At 40.2% G+C, this 19,230-nt stretch overlaps 1 protein-coding gene across 1 annotated transcript in view; it reads left to right on the forward strand.

Annotated features, from left to right (window-relative positions):
• LOC128664597 (carcinoembryonic antigen-related cell adhesion molecule 5-like) overlaps nt 1-19,230 on the forward strand; it is a 175,729-nt gene that overhangs the window by 76,413 nt on the left and 80,086 nt on the right. The window contains exon 5 of the mRNA XM_053719415.1: nt 14,980-15,255. Coding sequence (XP_053575390.1) covers nt 14,980-15,255 — 276 coding nt within the window. The remainder of the gene's footprint in view (nt 1-14,979; nt 15,256-19,230) is intronic.

Below are 19,230 nucleotides of genomic sequence, written 5' to 3' on the forward strand. Positions count from 1 at the left end.
CATCACACATCTTTTACAGTTGTTGAAATTATTCAAATGGGAGAAGGAATACAAATGGGTAGTGGTGGATGCCACTGCGCTGTATTCTAGTATTCCCCATCATATGGGTGTGCAAGCCATCAGGTATTTCTTTGATGGTCACACCAGGTTTTCAGAAGAGACCAAGTTGGTTTTGTGTGAGATTATTGATTTCTTGCTCAAACACAACTTTTTTATGTTTAATAAAGAATTCCACGTGCAGATTTGTGGGACAGCCATGGGGGCAAAATTTGCTCCTTCGTTTGCAAAACTGTATGTGGGATGTTGGGAGGACAGGTATTTGTATTCTCATGACAACCCATTCAAAGGTCAGATCATCTTTTACATGCGTTTTATAGATGATCTGATCTTTGTTGTCAAAGAACCCTTTGATCATAATGGTTTTCTCACTTATCTAAGTCATAATGAATTTAATCTTAGCTTTGTAGGTGACACATATGGAACCGTAGCAAACTTTCTTGATCTGACTTTAAAGGGAGATGCTGACTTGGGAATAGTTATTAGTGATACATTTCGAAAAACGACAGCGGGTAACACCATTCTTCATGCGAAATCCTGTCACCCTCCCCACTTAGTGCGTTCAATTCCAAGAGGTCAACTGATGAGATTGCGTAGAAATACCAATTCGGATGCTCTATTTGATGATCAGGCTAGGGCATTGATTGAGCATCTTAAGATGAGGGGTTATGATGAATCACAACTATATCAGAGTTATAGTGAGGTGAGGTCCAAATCACAACTTGAGTTGGTCCAGGGATCTGTTAAACAGAGTACTGTAACACAAGAAACAGTGGTCTTTTCGACTGAATATTCAAGCCAATTCAATCAAGTTTGTTCCATTTTGAGGAAAAATCTTCATTTATTGGAAGAAGATGAGACCTTAAGGTCACATTGGCAATTGTAAATTTGTGTCAAAAAGACCACCAACATTATCTTCCAAGTTGTCTCCTAGTCTGGTTTGTTCTGAAAACATAGACAGAAGTGATTGGATTAAAAGAAAGGGACCTACAAGTGTGGCCATGGTCCATGCGTGACCTGTGGTTTTATAAGTGTAGGCAATGGTTTTAAGAGCACGCAAACTGGAGAAGAATTTTTGCATAAATTTTATGCTAACTGCAGAACTGTTTTTGCAGTATATCTTCTCGAGTGCAAATATTGCAATTTACAATATACAGGTCAAACAACCAGGGAATTGCGGTCCAGGATTAGGGAGCATATAAGAGATACTAGGGAATATGTGAAAGAATCTGCAGTAGCAAGACATTTCAATTTAAACACATATGAGCAATGTTTTCAACATGAAAGTACAAGTGATTGATCGTATCATGTTCCCACCTAGGGGAGGTGATAGGTGTAAATTATTGTTAAAACAAGAATTATATTGGATTTACAAACTTAGGACCATCACCCCCCTAGGCTTGAACCGTGAATGGGATATGAGTTACCTTGTTGAGTAATTCTTATATTGGTCATACTCACATATGCAGATATGTACATAATAAAACATCCAAGTTCTGGAAAATTATGCCAAAGATATATAAAGTACAAACTAATCACAATTATATTATCATGAAGATAATTTCATTCATTGTAAAGTCTAGTGATATCATAATTTTGTATTTATACTGGGTTTATACGCAGAATTTTTAGAGGATGTTAAATATATGCTTATTTAGATATGCTTATTTAGATATGCTTATTTAGATTTGGTATATTGAGTTCTCACTGTGAAATGTTCTTGTTATAAACATATTCATTTATTAGTATATGCTCAATACTACTGCCACAAGTAGATGGATGTGTTATTCTTCATTTTTTCTCCTCATTAGCACAGTGCATGTAATTTTGAACAATTTTGTTTGTGATGTATACATGTACACTTGTATTTTTTACATATATTTGTATGTTGTTTTATTTTATCACCTACAGGTGCATCTGTCCCTTTAAATAGGGGCTGACACCTAGCAAACTCACCCTATGATTAAGTGCTCAACTGAGCACGAAACTAGTCAGGGAGTTTGGTGCTGTGTACTATTTTAATTATGTTGAAATAAAGGTAAATTTTTATTTTTACTATCTTTTTGCCCTGAGACTCTTTTTGCTTAAAGTGCTGCTGTATTATACTATTGTGGACTGTTTTTTTCGGCACACCAGCCGTTTACATACAGCAAGCACCCCTGTGACCTGTTGGCTACTTGGATTAATCCGCCCCTGTTCACTGATCACGCCGGAATTACCGCGTCTGCAGCGGCCTGGTTGGTGTGTAATAAGGGTCAAACACTAAGATAGGCTGTGTAACCCGGCACTATATACATAGAGCAAGAAAACATGGAAATATACATCATATAATGCACTGAAACAATGAAACAGAGTGTGTTTTCCCCATAAAACCAAAAGGTCATCAAACAACGTGTAAAGCATTGTATTGAAGGTAACAGGTCTCTCAGCCTATTCCCTGTCTCCTGCTTAGCGTTCCCATATAAGTGTTACATGACTGAATGCTGTTAACCACCAAGTACCCCAACCTAAATTAAATAAAACAATTCAAATACGGATTATATATTGAGCACATGTCATAAATTGCTAGTTAATAGAACTAAATTCAAGCTGCTTAACTATTTTTGGAAATCTTAAACTACAAGTGTGTCTACTATAATCAAAAAATATTGTCTCTAGATGGGTCTCAGCCTACCCAACACCGGCCTGCCTGCTAGTTTGTAGCAGAATGGTGGTGTAAAGAGTGTTCACTGTTCAAGGACCTTCATATGCCTTTATCCAGACTTGTAGGTCTGAATCCCCAGTGTTGCGATAAGAGCGCACTGAAAGTAAAATCATTGCGTCATATCTCTCTTCTCTATACCGGTGTTGGGCGCTGTTTTCTGCGTTCACCTGTCAGACAGGCATTCAACTTTTTCTAGGCCATAAGTCTAGGCCTCTCAGCTCCGATTCAATCACCATGGCTTCTGACCAGCAGATCAGGAAATCTAAGGTCTGCTCCCTCGGGCCAGTTTTATCCAACGAGGCCAGGTTGGTCAAGATAGATACCATGTGCCTTTGTCCTCGCTCCTGCTTTGTGGTGTGTGGCTGCTCTCTCTTAATTGGGGTAAAGTGACTCCGGTCTCAAGTTGCGTGGTAGTTTTTTTCAAAATTTTACAAGTTTGATGTGTTTGCTATGGCTGAAGCAGCTTTCGGGAGAAAGGTTTTGCAGGCTGTGGTGCCCTCAGATTAGGGTCCGCCTCTTTTTTGTTCCCTCCCCTAATTCCTTCAGTGTCCTCTGGAGCTTGGGTATTGTTTTCCCAACAGTAAGAAATTAAATTGTGGACTCTCCCTGCCTTATGGAAAGAATGCAAAATTTATGCTTACTAGATAAATTCCTTTCCTTCCTGGCAGGGAAAGTCCATGAACCCACCCGTAAGTTATTCTTTGTTTTCTTTTTGTTTTTCTTCTGGCACCTTTATACCCTGATGTTTCTCCTTCTTTTCCTCGTTCCCTCGGACGAATGACTGGGGGGGATACGGGAAGTGGGAGGAATATTTAAGCCTTTGGCTGGGGTATCTTGGTGGCCAGGTGTTGTATTTCCCAACAGTAAGGAAGTTGTGGACTCTCCCGGCCAGGAAAGAAAGGAATCTATCTGGTAAGCATAAACTGTGCTTTTTCTTTTTTTTTTTTATTATAATTTTTATTGAGGTTTTTTGTCAAAATAAACATTTGGTAGTTGTCAACATACAATAAAGAAGAAAACAGAAGAGTATTACAAAGTAAGCTGTAAACATATGACAAATAGGTAAACCAAATGATTGAAAGACAATTACTTTCTCATATTATACAGTAAGCACCATAGTAGCTGAAGACCTACTATATGAACCAAGCGGTCACTTTCAGGCTATATGGGGTTATCGCAAATAGAACAAAGAGTAGGTGGACATAAATTGGAGAGGGCCACTCATGGACCCTTATTGAAAAACCTCAGTTTTTATTTTCTAGGATAATATAATGTCAAGCTCCCTTGCTGATAAATGGATTTATAATGGAACATTGGAACACCTCCATAAAGTTAACTAACAGCTGTGTTAAAATTGCATGCGTAAGTGACACGTATTAGTGATCAGTCCTGCTGATCTAGACAGGGCATATAAACGCATTCCTATTATGTTATGAAGGGTTAGGTGCTTAGGTAGCAATTAAGAGCTTTAATTCAGGTGCGGTATAGACGAGACAAACCGCCTTGTTAGTTCCCCTATAGTAGGGGATACATTATTGTAGGGGGGGGAGGAGGTGGTGTTTTCCATATTTTCAGAATTATCTCACCGTTTAGGAGCATTAAAACATAATAAAATGCACTTAGAACTATCTTCGCCATATAAAACGTGAACAGGAAGAGTTAAAACACGCAATAATAAGCTATGCAAATACAATATAAAGAAATATGAAACGTTATATATGCTAAAAGTGAAATAGCTATACTTAAAACTATGCAACAGGGCATATTAAGAAATGTGATGGGAAAGGAGGAGTTAAATTTAAATAAGCGAAATCAGGGATAAGAATTCCCTTTCTATCTGACATTAGCAAGTAGGACCAGTCATAATAAGTATATACATTGGTAGACCAGGTTTGATAGATACTCCATTATCTACAGGAAGTACTGTCCCTGAAGTAACCTGTGGGAGACTACAGAGCACATCATAAGCCAAGGGCTAACAGACGTTATGAAGGGCATTATAGTGAAAATAGGGAATACGGCTGTTCCACAAACTTGTAGCTGTTATGCACTGCCGTCCAGGCACGGGCCCTATGTCCAGACAACAGGCACCACTCTTATATGTATGGGTGAGTTATTCCCAATAGTTGCCCATTCACCCTCCTCAACCTGGTTGAATAATATGTTCAATGCCCTTTGTGCTAATTATGGTATAGTGCAATTGAAGTCTGGGTGATCCCTATATCTATGCGAGGATGATAACTGTTACTGAGGGGTCTATATGAGTAGTCAGCTAGTGATCATGACAACAGAGGTGGCAAAACAGTAGTTTTTAACACATACTATGTGCAGCGGGGCTAGCTATAATTTTACAAGGCATGCGGCAACAATTTGTTGGCACCTGATATAGTCAACATTCATTCACAATTATAGGTGTAATAACAGTTGCATGTCTGATAATTATTAACATTAGGCATAATAAAGGCCAACCTAACAAACCATAGAATAAATAGAAAATAGTACGCTGTTAATAAAGCATTTAGATGTACAATAGCCAGCTCATATCTAACAGAAACTTATAACATATGTAGTAGTAGAGATTAAGAGCCAGCAGGTAAATTAAAATAGCACACAGTTTACTAGATAAACATCAGTCTGATAAGAAGAATGCGTGCTATCAGTCTCAGAAATACCAAACAAGGTAGCAGCATTATCCCTTGTAGGTTGGCTATAGTGCTTATGTAGGAAATAGGCAGTAATGTGACATAAATCTGCAGCGTAGGGCTCAACACATATGTGTGTTTATACATAACCAGGGGTTAACAACTCAGGGAACCCTCATAGAAAAAACTCTACATGAAATAAAGGGCATGGATATATAATGAAGTAACCGGTTTACACCTCTGAAAAACGTTATGGAAAATAACACTTCCTATATTATAAGAAAAAACAACAAACACTTGCATGGAAAAGGAATAACATCAGTCACCATCAAAAGATCCTGTTTCTGCAATATAGAACATATGTAGCTTAAGTTATGGAGAGCTGTGTTTTCAGTAGCACTTCAATGAATTATTCCAAAAGACTAAAAGTTAAATGGACAGCTCATAAATAGTAACATATAGGGAGGATGCTGTTGTTGATCACTAAAACCAAAACTATAAGTGCCACCGTTTGGAACAAATAGACTAAACTAATAAGATCTACTTTAACTGGTTTTCCAATTCAACTTAAGTATCCTAAAAATATGTGCATATTGATATAAACATTTTAACAACCTTGACACTTAGCATATGAGATGTTCAGGAAAGTCGTAACCGGACAAGGGAAACATTGTCATAGAGAAATGTATAAAAGAAGTCCCAGTGTCCAGGAATCATGGATGCTATGTCCAGATTAACCAATTCCACTTCGCTTATCACATGGAGCATACTGCCCTTGCTGCACAAGTCCCTGCAATGGCCACCACTTAGCAAGGGAATCATTACCTAAAATGCAATGCGTTAATGGCTCGTTACAGTTAAGCAGATAGTCCGAGTTGCCACCAGGGTCCCACTTACTCAAGGGGAGAAAAATTGTAAAGAGCGTTGCATAGATCTGTACTGAAGCTGGTAATGTAGACTCTAAGGCAAGGAGGAGAACATGTAAATCCGTTGTCATTGTAGCGGGATGTGCACTGTGCAGCTCTAGGGTCCTGAGGCCATTCCCATATGCCCTAGCAGGAATCACCTGTATATTAAAGTAATCAAGTCTGTGCAGCATAGCTGGTCTGGGCACTGCATGTGGGGTTGCACTAACTGGAGGTATAGCCTCTAGGCTTTTGGTAGCACTCTCTGTTCTTCCAGCCGCCACACAGACGTAATGAGCTTGCAACTTTCCTGTACTAACGGTCTGATCTTCTGCAGATATACTAGCGGTAGGAGGTAGGCACCGGGGCCCCAAAACACCACCCCCACCACGTTCTATCAAGATGGGCTCAGTTGCGTCGGGTTGCTGAGGTTGGCAGATGCCGTTATTGTTAGCTGATGCGTACAGCTTGTCAGCTAAGGCAGCGTGGTGGCTTTCAAGCAGAAATCTTAGCTCCTCTAGGAAATAGGACGCAACCTCCATGTTTAGGGCTTGGTAGGGAACGTTAAGTATGAGTATGTTTTCAGCTTCCTGTAAGTTCAGTGGGTAACTGGAGGCTTGCGAGTAGAATGAATTCTCCTCAAAATGGCGGCTCCCGCCCTGCAAACTGAAAAAGGCAGTTATGTTCTTCAGTGTGTCGCTACTTCCAAGGTCTTATCGGAATACTCCCAGCCACAGTACTTACAGTCCCCAAGTGTAAAGTATTGGCTCAGGTTTAGGATCATCCAGTTCACCTTGCCCTTACAGTATAGGATAGTAGTGATAACTCGGTGCAGTCTCACCGGCCCCTTAACGGCTCGTAGCGGCGATATATCAGTTCTTAGGTTTGTTCACATAAATGTTGGTCAGAAAGACGTTGCAGTGTGTGAAAAAAACCCTATTTTAGGATCCTGGAACCGGGAGCTCTACCGAGACACGTCTAACCAGCTCTAAAGTTGGCTCCGCCCCAACTGTGCTTTTTCTGACCATTCTTTCACCTAGATTTAGAGTTTTGTCGGTAAAGACCCGCGTAGCTAACGCAGCTTTTTTTCCCAATGCACCCTTAAGACAACGCTGGTATTTAGAGTTGTCTGAAGGGCTGCATTAGGCTCCAAAAAGGGTTCGTTGAGCCGAATTTACCGCCACCGCAACCCTCAATACCAGTGTTGCTTACTGTAGCGGTAAGCTGGCAAAACGTGCTCGTGCACGATATCCCCATAGGAAAAAATGGGGCAGTTTGGGATGAAAAAAAACTTAACACCTGCAAAAAAGCAGCGTTAAGCTCCCAACGCAGCCCCATTGTTTCCTATGTTGAAACACTTTCTAAGTCTGCACCTAACACCCTAACATGAACCCCGAGTCTAAACACCCCTAACCTTATACTTATTAACCCCTAATCTGCCGCCCCCGCTATCGCTGACACCTGCATTATATTATTAACCCCTAATCTGCCGCTCCGTACACCGCCGCAATTTACATTATCCCTACGAACCCCTAATCTGCTGCCCCTAACACCGCCGACCCCTTTATTATATTTATTAACCCCTAATCTGCCCCCCCAAAGTCGCCGCTACCTTACCTACACTTATTAACCCCTAATCTGCCGACCGGACCTTGCCGCCACTATAATAAATGTATTAACCCCTAAACCGCCGCACTCCCGCCTCGCAAACACTATAATAAATAGTATTAACCCCTAATCTGCCCTCCCTAACATCGCCGCCACCTAACTTCAAGTATTAACCCCTAATCTGCCGACCGGACCTCGCCGCTACTCTAATAAATGTATTAACCCCTAAAGCTAAGTCTAACCCTAACCCTAACACCCCCCTAAATTAAATATAATTTTAATCTAACGAAATAAATTAAATCTTATTAACTAAAGTATTCCTATTTAAAACTAAATACTTACCTGTAAAATAAACCTTAATATAGCTACAATATAATGAATACTTATATTGTAGCTATTTTAGGATTTATATTTATTTTACAGGCAACTTTGTATTTATTTTAACTAGGTACAATAGCTATTAAATAGTTAATAACTATTTAATAGCTACCTAGTTAAAATAAGTACACAATTACCTGTAAAATAAATCTTAACCTAAGTTACAATTAAACCTAACACTACACTATCAATAAATTAATTAAATAAATTACCTACAATTACCTACAATTAAATAAACTAAACTAAATTACAAAAAACTAAACTAAATTACAAAAAATAAAAAAAGATTACAAGAATATTAGGCTAATTACACCTACTCTAAGCCCCCTAATAAAATAAAAAAGCCCCCCCAAAATAATAAAGGTCCCTACCCTATTCTAAATTAAAAAGTAATCAGCTCTTTTACCAGCCATTAAAATGGCTTTTTGTGGGGCATGCCCCAAAGTAATCAGCTCTTTTGCCTGTAAAAAAAAAATACAACCCCCCCAACATTAAAACCCACCACCCACATACCCCTACTCTAACCCAAACCCCCCTTAAATAAACCTAACACTACCCCCCTGAAGATCTCCCTACCTTGAGTCGTCTTCACCCAGCCAGGCCGAAGTCTTCATCCGATGGGGCAGAAGAGGACATCCAGACCGGCAGAAGTCTTCATCCTATCCAGGCAGAAGAGGACATCCGGACCGGCAGACATCTTCATCCAAGTGGCATCTTCTATCTTCATCCATCGGAGCGGAGCCATCTTCTTCCAGCCGACGCGGATCCATCCTCTTCAACCGACGCCTACTCGCCGAATGAAGGTTCCTTTAAATGACGTCATCCAAGATGGCGTCCCTCGAATTCCGATTGGCTGATAGGAATTAAGGTAGGAAAAATCTGATTGGCTGATTGAATCAGCCAATCAGATTCAAGTTCAATCCGATTGGCTGAGCCAATCAGCCAATCAGATTGAGCTTGCATTCTATTGGCTGTTCCGATCAGCCAATAGAATGCGAGCTCAATCTGATTGGCTGATTGGATCAGCCAATCAGATTTTTCCTACCTTAATTCCGATTGGCTGATAGAATCCTATCAGCCAATCGGAATTCGAGGGATGCCATCTTGGATGACGTCATTTAAAGGAACCTTCATTCGGCGAGTAGGCGTCGGTTAAAGAGGATGGATCCGCGCCAGCTGGAAGAAGATGGCTCCGCTCCGGATGGATGAAGATAGAAGATGCCGCTTGGATGAAGATGTCTGCTGGTCCAGATGTCCTCTTCTGCCCGGATAGGATGAAGACTTCTGCCGGTCTGGATGTCCTCTTCTGCCCTATCGGATGAAGACTTCGGCCCGGCTGGGTGAAGACGACTCAAGGTAGGGAGATCTTCAGGGGGGTAGTGTTAGGTTTATTTAAGGGGGGTTTGGGTTAGAGTAGGGGTATGTGGGTGGTGGGTTTTAATGTTGGGGGGGTTTGTATTTTTATTTACAGGCAAAAGAGCTGATTACTTTGGGGCATGCCCCGCAAAAAGCCCTTTTAAGGGCTGGTAAAAGAGCTAATTACTTTTTAATTTAGAATAGGGTAGGGACTTTTATTATTTTGGGGGGCTTTTTTTTTAATTAGGGGGCTTAGAGTAGGTGTAATTAGCCTAATATTCTTGTAATCTTTTTTTATTTTTTGTAATTTAGTGTTTTGTTTTTTTTGTAATTTAGTTTAGTTTATTTAATTGTATGTAATTGTAGCTAATTTATTTAATTAATTTATTGATAGTGTAGTGTTAGGTTTAATTTTAACTTAGGTTAGGATTTATTTTACAGGTAATTATGTAATTATTTTAACTAGGTAGCTATTAAATAGTAAATAACTATTTAATAGCTATTGTACCTAGTTAAAATAAATACAAAGTTGCCTGTAAAATAAATATAAATCCTAAAATAGCTACAATATAATTATTCGTTATATTGTAGCTATATTAGGGTTTATTTTACAGGTAAGTATTTAGTTTTAAATAGGAATACTTTAGTTAATAAGATTTAATTTATTTCGTTAGATTAAAATTATATTTAATTTAGGGGGGTGTTAGGGTTAGACTTAGCTTTAGGGGTTAATACATTTATTAGAGTAGCGGCGAGGTCCGGTTGGCAGATTAGGGGTTAATACTTGAAGTTAGGTGGCGGCGACATTGGGGGGGCGGGGCAGATTAGGGGTTAATACTATTTATTATAGGGTTTGCAAGGCGGGAGTGCGGCGGTTTAGGGGTTAATACATTTATTATAGTGGCGGCGAGGTCCAGTCGGCAGATTAGGGGTCAATACTTGTAGTTAGGTGGTGGCGACATGGGGGGGGGCAGATTAGGGCTTAATAAATATTATGTAGGTGTTGGCGATGTTAGGGGCAGCAGATTTGGGGTTCATAGGGATAATGTAGGTGGCAGTGATGTGCGGTCGGCAGATTAGGGGTTAAAAATATTTATATAAATATTTAGTGGCAGCGATGTGGGGGGACCTCGGTTTAGGGGTACATAGGTAGTTTATGAGTGTTAGTGTACTTTAGAGCACTGTAGTTAAGAGCTTTATAAACCGGCGTTAGCCCAGAAAGCTCTTAACTACAGCCTTTCCATGGGCGGTAGGAGTCTTGTCGGTAGAGGTGTAATGCTCACTTAAGCCAAGACTCTAAATACCGGCGTTAGGAAGATCCCATTGAAAAGATAGGATACGCAATTGGCGTAAGGGCATCTGCGGTATTGAAAAGTCGTGGCTTGAAAATGAGCATTACACCCTTTCCTGCCTGACTCTAAATACCAGCGGGCGGCCAAAAGCAGCGTTAGGACCCCTTAACGCTGCTTTTGACGGGTAACGCAGAACTCTAAATCTAGGTGTTTGTAAACCCTAGAGATGGTTGTGTGTGAAAATCCCAGTAGTTCAGCAGTTTTTGAAATACTCAGACCAGCCCGTCTAGCACCAATAACCATGCCACGTTTAAAGTCACTTAAATCCCCTTTCTTGCCCATTCTGATGCTCGGTTTGAACTTCAGCAAGTCGTCTTCACCATGTCTAGATGCCTAAATGCATTGAGTTTCTGCCATGTGATTGGCTGATTAGCAATTTGTGTTACCAAGCAATTGAACAGGTGTACCTAATAAAGTGGCCAGTGAGTGTGTGTATGTATATATATATATATATATATACACAGTATCTCACAAAAGTGAGTACACCCCTCACATTATTGCAAATATTTTATTATATCTTTTCATGTGACAACACTGAAGAAATGACACTTTGCTACAATGTAAATAGTGAGTGTTCAGCCTGTATAAAAGTGTCAATATGCAGTCCCCTCAAAATAACTCAACACACAGCCATTAATGTCTAAACCATTGGCAACAAAAGTGAGTACACCCCTAAGTGGAAATGTCCAAATTGGGCCCAATTAGCCATTTTCCCTCCCCGGTGTCATGTGACTCGTTAGTGTTACAAGGTCTCAGGTGTGAATGGGGAGCAGGTGTGTTAAATTTGGTGTAATCGCTCTCACACTTTCTCATACTGGTCACTGGAAGTTTAGCATGGCAGCTCATGGCAAAGAACTCTCTGAGGATCTGAAAACAAGAATTGTTGCTTTACATAAAGATGGCCTAGGCTATAAAGAGATTGCTAAGACCCTGAAACTGAGCTGCAGCACGGTGGGCAAGACCACACAGGACAGGTTCCACTCAGAACAGGCCTCGCCATGGTCGACCAAAGAAGTTGAGTGCACGTGCTCAGCATCGTAACCAGAGGTTGTCTTTGGGAAATAGACATATGAGTGCTGCCAGCATTGGTGCAGAGGTTGAAGGGGTGGGGGGTCATCCTGTCAGTGCCTGACCATACGCCGTACACTGCATCAAATTGTTCTACATGGCTGTCATCCCAGAAGGAAGTCTCTTCTAAAGATGATGCACAAGAAAGCCTGCAAACAGTTTGCTGAAGACAAGCAGACTAAGGACATGGATTACTGGAACCATGTCCTGTGGTCAGATGAAACCAAGATAAACTTATTTGGTTGAGATGATGTAAAGCGTGTGTGGCGGCAACCAGGTGAGGAGGACAAAGACAGGTTTCTTGCCAACAGTCAAGCATGGTGGTGGGAGTGTCATGGTCTGGGCCTGCATGAGTGCTTCCAGCACTGGGAAGCTACAGTTCATTGATGGAACCATGAATGCCAACATGTACTGTGACATACTGAAGCAGAGCATGATCCCCTCCCTTCGGAGACTGGGCTGCAGGGCAGTATTCCAACATGATAACGACCCCAAACACACCTCCAAGACGACCACTGCCTTGCTAAAGAAGCTGAGGGTAAAGGTGATGGACTGGCCAAGCATGTCTCCAGACCTAAACCCTATTGAGCATCTGTGGGGCATCCTCAAACAGAAGGTGGGGGAGCAGAAGGTCTCTAGCATCCACCAGCTCTGTGATGTCGTCTTGGAGGAGTGGAAGAGGACTCCAGTAGCAACCTGTGAAGCTCTGGTGAACTTTATGCCCAAGAGGGTTAAGGCAGTGCTGGAAAATAATGGTGGCCACAGAAAATATTGACACTTTAGGTCCAATTTGGACAAGTTCCACTTAGGGGTGTACTCACTTTTGTTGCCAACAGTTTAGACATTAATGGCCGTGTGTTGAGTTATTTTGAGGGGACAGTAAATTTACACTATTATACAGGCTGTACACTCAATACTTTACATTGTAGCAAAGTGTCATTTCTTCAGTGTTGTCACATGAAAAGATATAATAAAAGTTTTACAAAAGTGTGAGGGGTGTACTCACCTTTGTGAGATACTGTATATATATATATATATATATATATATATATACAGTATATATATATATTTATAGAGAGAGAGAGAGAGAGAGAAAATAAAAACTGTTGCGCTACCCTTTTCTAAAAAATCCTTATATGATATATAACATAACTATATAGGGAATATCACTATAACTAAGGTACTATATAATCATAGATGAATAAATGTATCATGGACTCTCATGAAGTTATGGTCTGTATATCCATAGGCCCCTATGTATATTGTCCACAGTCTTATATCTAGAACATATAGAGTCTGGGGTTATACTCTAACAGGGAATACAGACCTTATATAGGAAGTTCAACACAAATGAGAGTTCAAATGTAGAATGACCTCTTGGTCCACACTGTAAATTTCTCAAGATCCCCAGTATAGTGATTCCTTTGGGGCTAAAGCTTTGTGTCAAGGGAGGTTTTCCTGTGGTACATCTCCCAGAACATGCACTGTAAAAATAAAGCTCCTCTGCCGGTTAGTATCCTGTGATATAGTTGGGATCACAGCAGGAGCATTAAAGTTCAACAAGGATACTAACCAGCAGAGGAGCTGTATAAGGTGACATTATCACTAACTGCATTTGTTTATTTTAAATGTTGTACGTGCATTTGTATATTGCGCTTTCTGATTTGCCAATTAAAACTTTTACCCTTAGAGGTCCATTGTGGATGCTCGTGTTAAATATGTGTCGGGTTAGCGTGCAAGTGATGTGTCTAAAAATAAGTCTATGGGGACAATAATTAGCGCAGTCACAATATCCGAAGTCCTTTATTTTAGGTGTCTCGGGTTTCACTCACATGCAAAAATGTTACTTTCAATTTGTAATCCACGCACTAATCCACACACTCAAAATCTTTACTTCTGTCAGTTATCGCTCAAGCCAAAGGGGTCTATTTATGATAGTGCGGACGGACATGATATGATGTAGCATATCATGTCCGCCGCACATCGATAAATGCTGACAGCATACGCTGTCAGCATTTATCATTACACTAGCAGTTCTTGTGAACTGCTGGTGCAATGCCACCCCCTGCAGATTTGTGGCCAATCGGCAGCTTGCAGAGGGTGTCAATCAACTCGATCGTATTCGATTGGGTTGATTTCTGTCTGCCGCCTCAGAGCAGGCTGACAGTTTATAGAGCAGCGGGAAACATGGGGCATCAAGCTCTGTACGGAGCTTGATAAATTGACCCCAAAGTGTTCAAAAAGTGAACCCCTTGTAATCTAGCCCATTACCAACAAAGACCTCATACCTGATTCCCACAGTCACAGCCATCCATGCCTTGCCCACACCTCATCACAATTTTTTTCAAATACGACAGACATCTGGGTAATTATACTAAAGAACATGAGGCAAAAAACAGGAGTTTCCCAGAAAATATTGGTTTGCAAGTATAGGGGTCAAGGAAAAGGGGGGGAGGGAGGGAATGAGTGAGAGGGTGCAGGGCCTGGCTGCCACATACTCAGCAGCTAGTGTATTATACAAAATTGAATTACTTATATATTAATCTGTCTTGTAAATTTTAGATGTTATTTGAAGGCAGTTGGCATCCGGTTGTCATGGCCTCAATTCTATCATTTGGAGCAAAACTAAATGTCCCAATTTCACCTGAATACAATTTTACTCACTTGTACCTATAAAAAAAAAATCTGGTCATATTGGCTACTTTATTGTCCCACTCATTCTAACACGTTTGCACTAGTACCAACATAATGTAGCTGTTGAAAAGCACTTTTCAGTATTGGAGACCACATATTCTACTTTATTGGGAAATTGGGTTTTTAATACTTTGCTATCTTCTTTAATTTTTATTAGCTAGTTTTATTAAAATTCTATTTTAAATCATGTTTTTTTTATTTTTTTTTATTTACAGAGCCCTTTGAAGTCTATTTGAATGTTTCCAAACCAACCACTTTGTACAATGACTCTGTACTAGTAGAGTGTGCGCTAATTAAAGGAAACGCAGAGCTGTACAATATAGAGATCAGAGTAAATGGGCAGAAGAAGTGTAAGGTTGGAGATCGCCCATTTGTCGGCTGTAATGTTACAGCAGACAGACGAGTGCCCATGGAAACCATAGAATGCGAAGCTCATCTCAAAGGAGATCCAGATATCAAGACAGTTGCAAAGAAAAATGTTACTGTGCATTGTAAGTTTTTCTTTATAAATCTCACAATTAACACTGATTTAATTACAAAAATATACAGCTAGATTACGAGTCTTGCGTTAGCCTTAAAAAGCAGCGTTAAGGGGTCCTAACGCTGCTATTTAACGCCCGCTGGTATTACGAGTCAGGCAGGAAAGGGTCTTACCGCTCACTTTTTCCCCGTGATTTTAGCTTACCGCAAATCCCCTTACGTCAATTGCGTATCCTATCTTTTTAATGGGATTTGCCTAACGCCGGTATTACGATCGCATTGAAAAGTGAGCGGTAGACCCTCTCCTGTCCAGACTCCTACCGCATTTTAAAGTCAGTAGTTAGGAGTTTTATGGGCTAATACCGTAATATAAAACTCTTAACTAAACGCTACAAAGTACACTAACACCCATAAACTACCTATTAACCCCTAAACCGAGGCCCCTCCCACATCGGAAACACTTAACTAAAATGTTTAACCCCTAATCTGCTGAACGGACATCGCCGCCACTTTAAAAAAATATATTAACCCCTAAACCGCCGCACTCCCGCCTCGTAAACACTAGTTAAATTTTATTAACTTCTAATCTGCCATCCCTAACATCGCCAACACCTACCTACATTTATTAACCCCTAATCTGCCGCCCCCAATGTCGCTGCTACTATATTAAATTTATTAACCCTTAAACCTAAGTCTAACCCTAACCCTAACACCCCCTAACTTAAATATAATTTTAATAAAATGAAATAAATGTACTACTATTAAATAAATTAATCCTATTTAAAACTAAATACTTACCTATAAAATAAACCCTAAGCTAGCTACAATATAACTAATAGTTACATTGTAGCTAGCTTAGGGTTTATTTTTATTTTACAGGCAACTTTGTATTTATTTTAACTAGGTACAATAGTTATTAAATAGTTATTAACTATTTAATAACTTCCTAGTTAAAATAAGTACAAATTTATCTGTAAAATAAATCCTAACTTAAATTACAATTACACCTAACACTACACTATAATTAAACTAATTACCTAAACTACCTACAATTAATTACAATTAAATTAAATAAACTAAATTAAGGAAAACCCCCCCACTAAATTACAGAAAATAAAAAATGAATTACAAGAATTTTAAACTAATTACACCTAATCTAATCCCCCTAATAAAATAAAAAAGCCCCCCAAAATAATAAAATTCCCTACCCTATACTAAATTACAAATAGCCCTTAAAAGGGCCTTTTGCGGGGCATTGCCCCAAAGTAATCAGCTCTTTCACCTGTAAAAAAAAAATATCCCCCCAACATTAAAACCCACCACCCACACACCCAACCCTACTCTAAAACCCACCCAATCCCCCCTTAAAAAAACCTAACACTACCCCCTTGAAGATCACCCTACCTTGAGAAGTCTTCACCCAGCCGGGCACAAGTGGACCTCCAGAGGGGCAGAAGTCTTCATCCGATCCGGGCAGAAGAGGTCCTCCAAGCTGCAGAAGTCTTCATCCAGGCGGCATCTTCTATCTTCATCCTTCCGGAGCGGAGCGGGTCCATCTTCAAGACATCCCACGCAGAGCATCCTCTTCATCCGACGGCCGACGACTGAATGACTGGTCCTTTAAGTGACGTCATCCAAGATGGCGTCCCTTGAATTCCGATTGGCTGATAGAATCCTATCAGCCAATTGGAATTAAGGTAGGAAAAATCCTATTGTAGAATCCTATCAGCCAATCGGAATTCGAGGGACGCCATCTTGGATAACGTAATTTAAAGGACCAGCCATTCGTCGGGTAGTCGTCGTGCAGGAAGGATGCTCCGCGTCGGATTATTGTACCTAGTTAAAATAAATACAAAGTTGCCTGTAAAATAAAAATAAATCCTAAGCTAGCTACAATGTAATTATTATTATTATATTGTAGCTATCTTAGGCCTAGATTTGGAGTTTGGCGGTAGCCGTGAAAACCAGCGTTAGAGGCTCCTAACGCTGGTTTTAGGCTACCTCCGGTATTTGGAGTCACTCAAAAAAGGGTCTAACGCTCACTTTTCAGCCGTGACTTTTCCATACCGCAGATCCCCTTACGTAAATTGCGTATCCTATCTTTTCAATGGGATTTTTCTAACTCCGGTATTTAGAGTCGTGTCTGAAGTGAGCGTTAGAATTCTAACGACAAAACTCCAGCCGCAGAAAAAAGTCAGTAGTTAAGAGCTTTCTGGGCTAACGCCGGTTCATAAAGCTCTTAACTACTATACTCTAAAGTACATTAACACCCATAAACTACCTATGTACCCCTAAACCGAGGTCCCCCCACATCGCCGCAACTCGATTAATTTTTTTTAACCCCTAATCTGCCGACCGCCACCTACGTTATCCTTATGTACCCCTAATCTGCTGCCCCAAACACCGCCGACCCCTATATTATATTTATTAACCCCTAATCTGCCCCCCACAACGTCGCCGCCAGCTACCTACACTTATTAACCCCTAATCTGCCGTCCGCACGCCGCCGCCAGCTACATTATCCCTATGTACCCCTAATCTGCTGCCCTAACATCGCCGACCCCTATATTATATTTATTAACCCCTAACCTGCCCCCCACAACATCGCCGCCACCTACCTACAATAATTAACCCCTAATCTGCCGACCGCAAAGAGCCGCCAGCTACATTATAGCTATGTACCCCTAATCTGCTGCCCCTAACACCGCCGACCCCTATATTTATTAACCCCTAACCTGCCCTCCCTAACATCGCCGACACCTAACTTCAATTATTAACCCCTAATCTGCCGACCGAATCTCGCTATTCTAATAAATGTATTAACCCCTAAAGCTAAGTCTAACCCTAACACTAACACCCCCCTAAGTTAAATATAATTTTAATCTAACGAAATTAATTAACTCTTATTAAATAAATTATTCCTATTTAAAGCTAAATACTTACCTGTAAAATAAATCCTAATATAGCTACAACATAAATTATAATTATATTATAGCTATTTTAGGATTAATATTTATTTTACAGGTAACTTTGTATTTATTTTAACCAGGTACAATAGCTATTAAATAGTTAAGAACTATTTAATAGCTAAAATAGTTAAAATAATTACAAATTTACCTGTAAAATAAATCCTAACCTAAGTTACAATTAAACCTAACACTACACTATCAATAAATTAATTAAATAAAATACCTACAATTACCTACAATTAAACCTAACACTACACTATCAATAAATAAATTAAATACAATACCTACAAATAACTACAATGAAATAAACTAACTAAAGTACAAAAAATAAAAAAGAACTAAGTTACAAAAAATAAAAAAATATTTACAAACATAAGAAAAATATTACAACAATTTTAAACTAATTACACCTACTCTAAGCCCCCTAATAAAATAACAAAGCCCCCCAAAATAAAAAAATGCCCTACCCTATTCTAAATTACTAAAGTTCAAAGCTCTTTTACCTTACCAGCCCTGAACAGGGCCCTTTGCGGGGCATGCCCCAAGAAGTTCAGCTCTTTTGCCTGTAAAAAAAAACATACAATACCCCCCCCCCAACATTACAACCCACCACCCACATACCCCTAATCTAACCCAAACTCCCCTTAAATAAACCTAACACTAAGCCCCTGAAGATCATCCTACCTTGTCTTCACCATACCAGGTTAACCGATCCGTCCTGGCTCCAAAATCTTCATCCAACCCAAGCGGGGGCTGGCGATCCATCCTCCGGCGGCTGAAGAGGTCCAGAAGAGGCTCCAAAGTCTTCATCCTATCCGGGAAGAAGAGTAGATCCGGACCGGCAACCATCATCTTCCAAGCGGCATCTTCTATCTTAATCCGATGAGGACCGGCTCCATCCTGAAGACCTCCACTGCGGACCCATCTTCATCCGGCGACGTCCAACTGAAGAATGACGGTTCCTTTAAGGGACGTCATCCAAGATGGCGTCCCTCGAATTCCGATTGGCTGATAGGA

Source organism: Bombina bombina, chromosome 6, assembly GCF_027579735.1.
Source record: "Bombina bombina isolate aBomBom1 chromosome 6, aBomBom1.pri, whole genome shotgun sequence".
In the NCBI taxonomy this organism is placed as follows: Eukaryota; Metazoa; Chordata; class Amphibia; order Anura; family Bombinatoridae; genus Bombina; species Bombina bombina.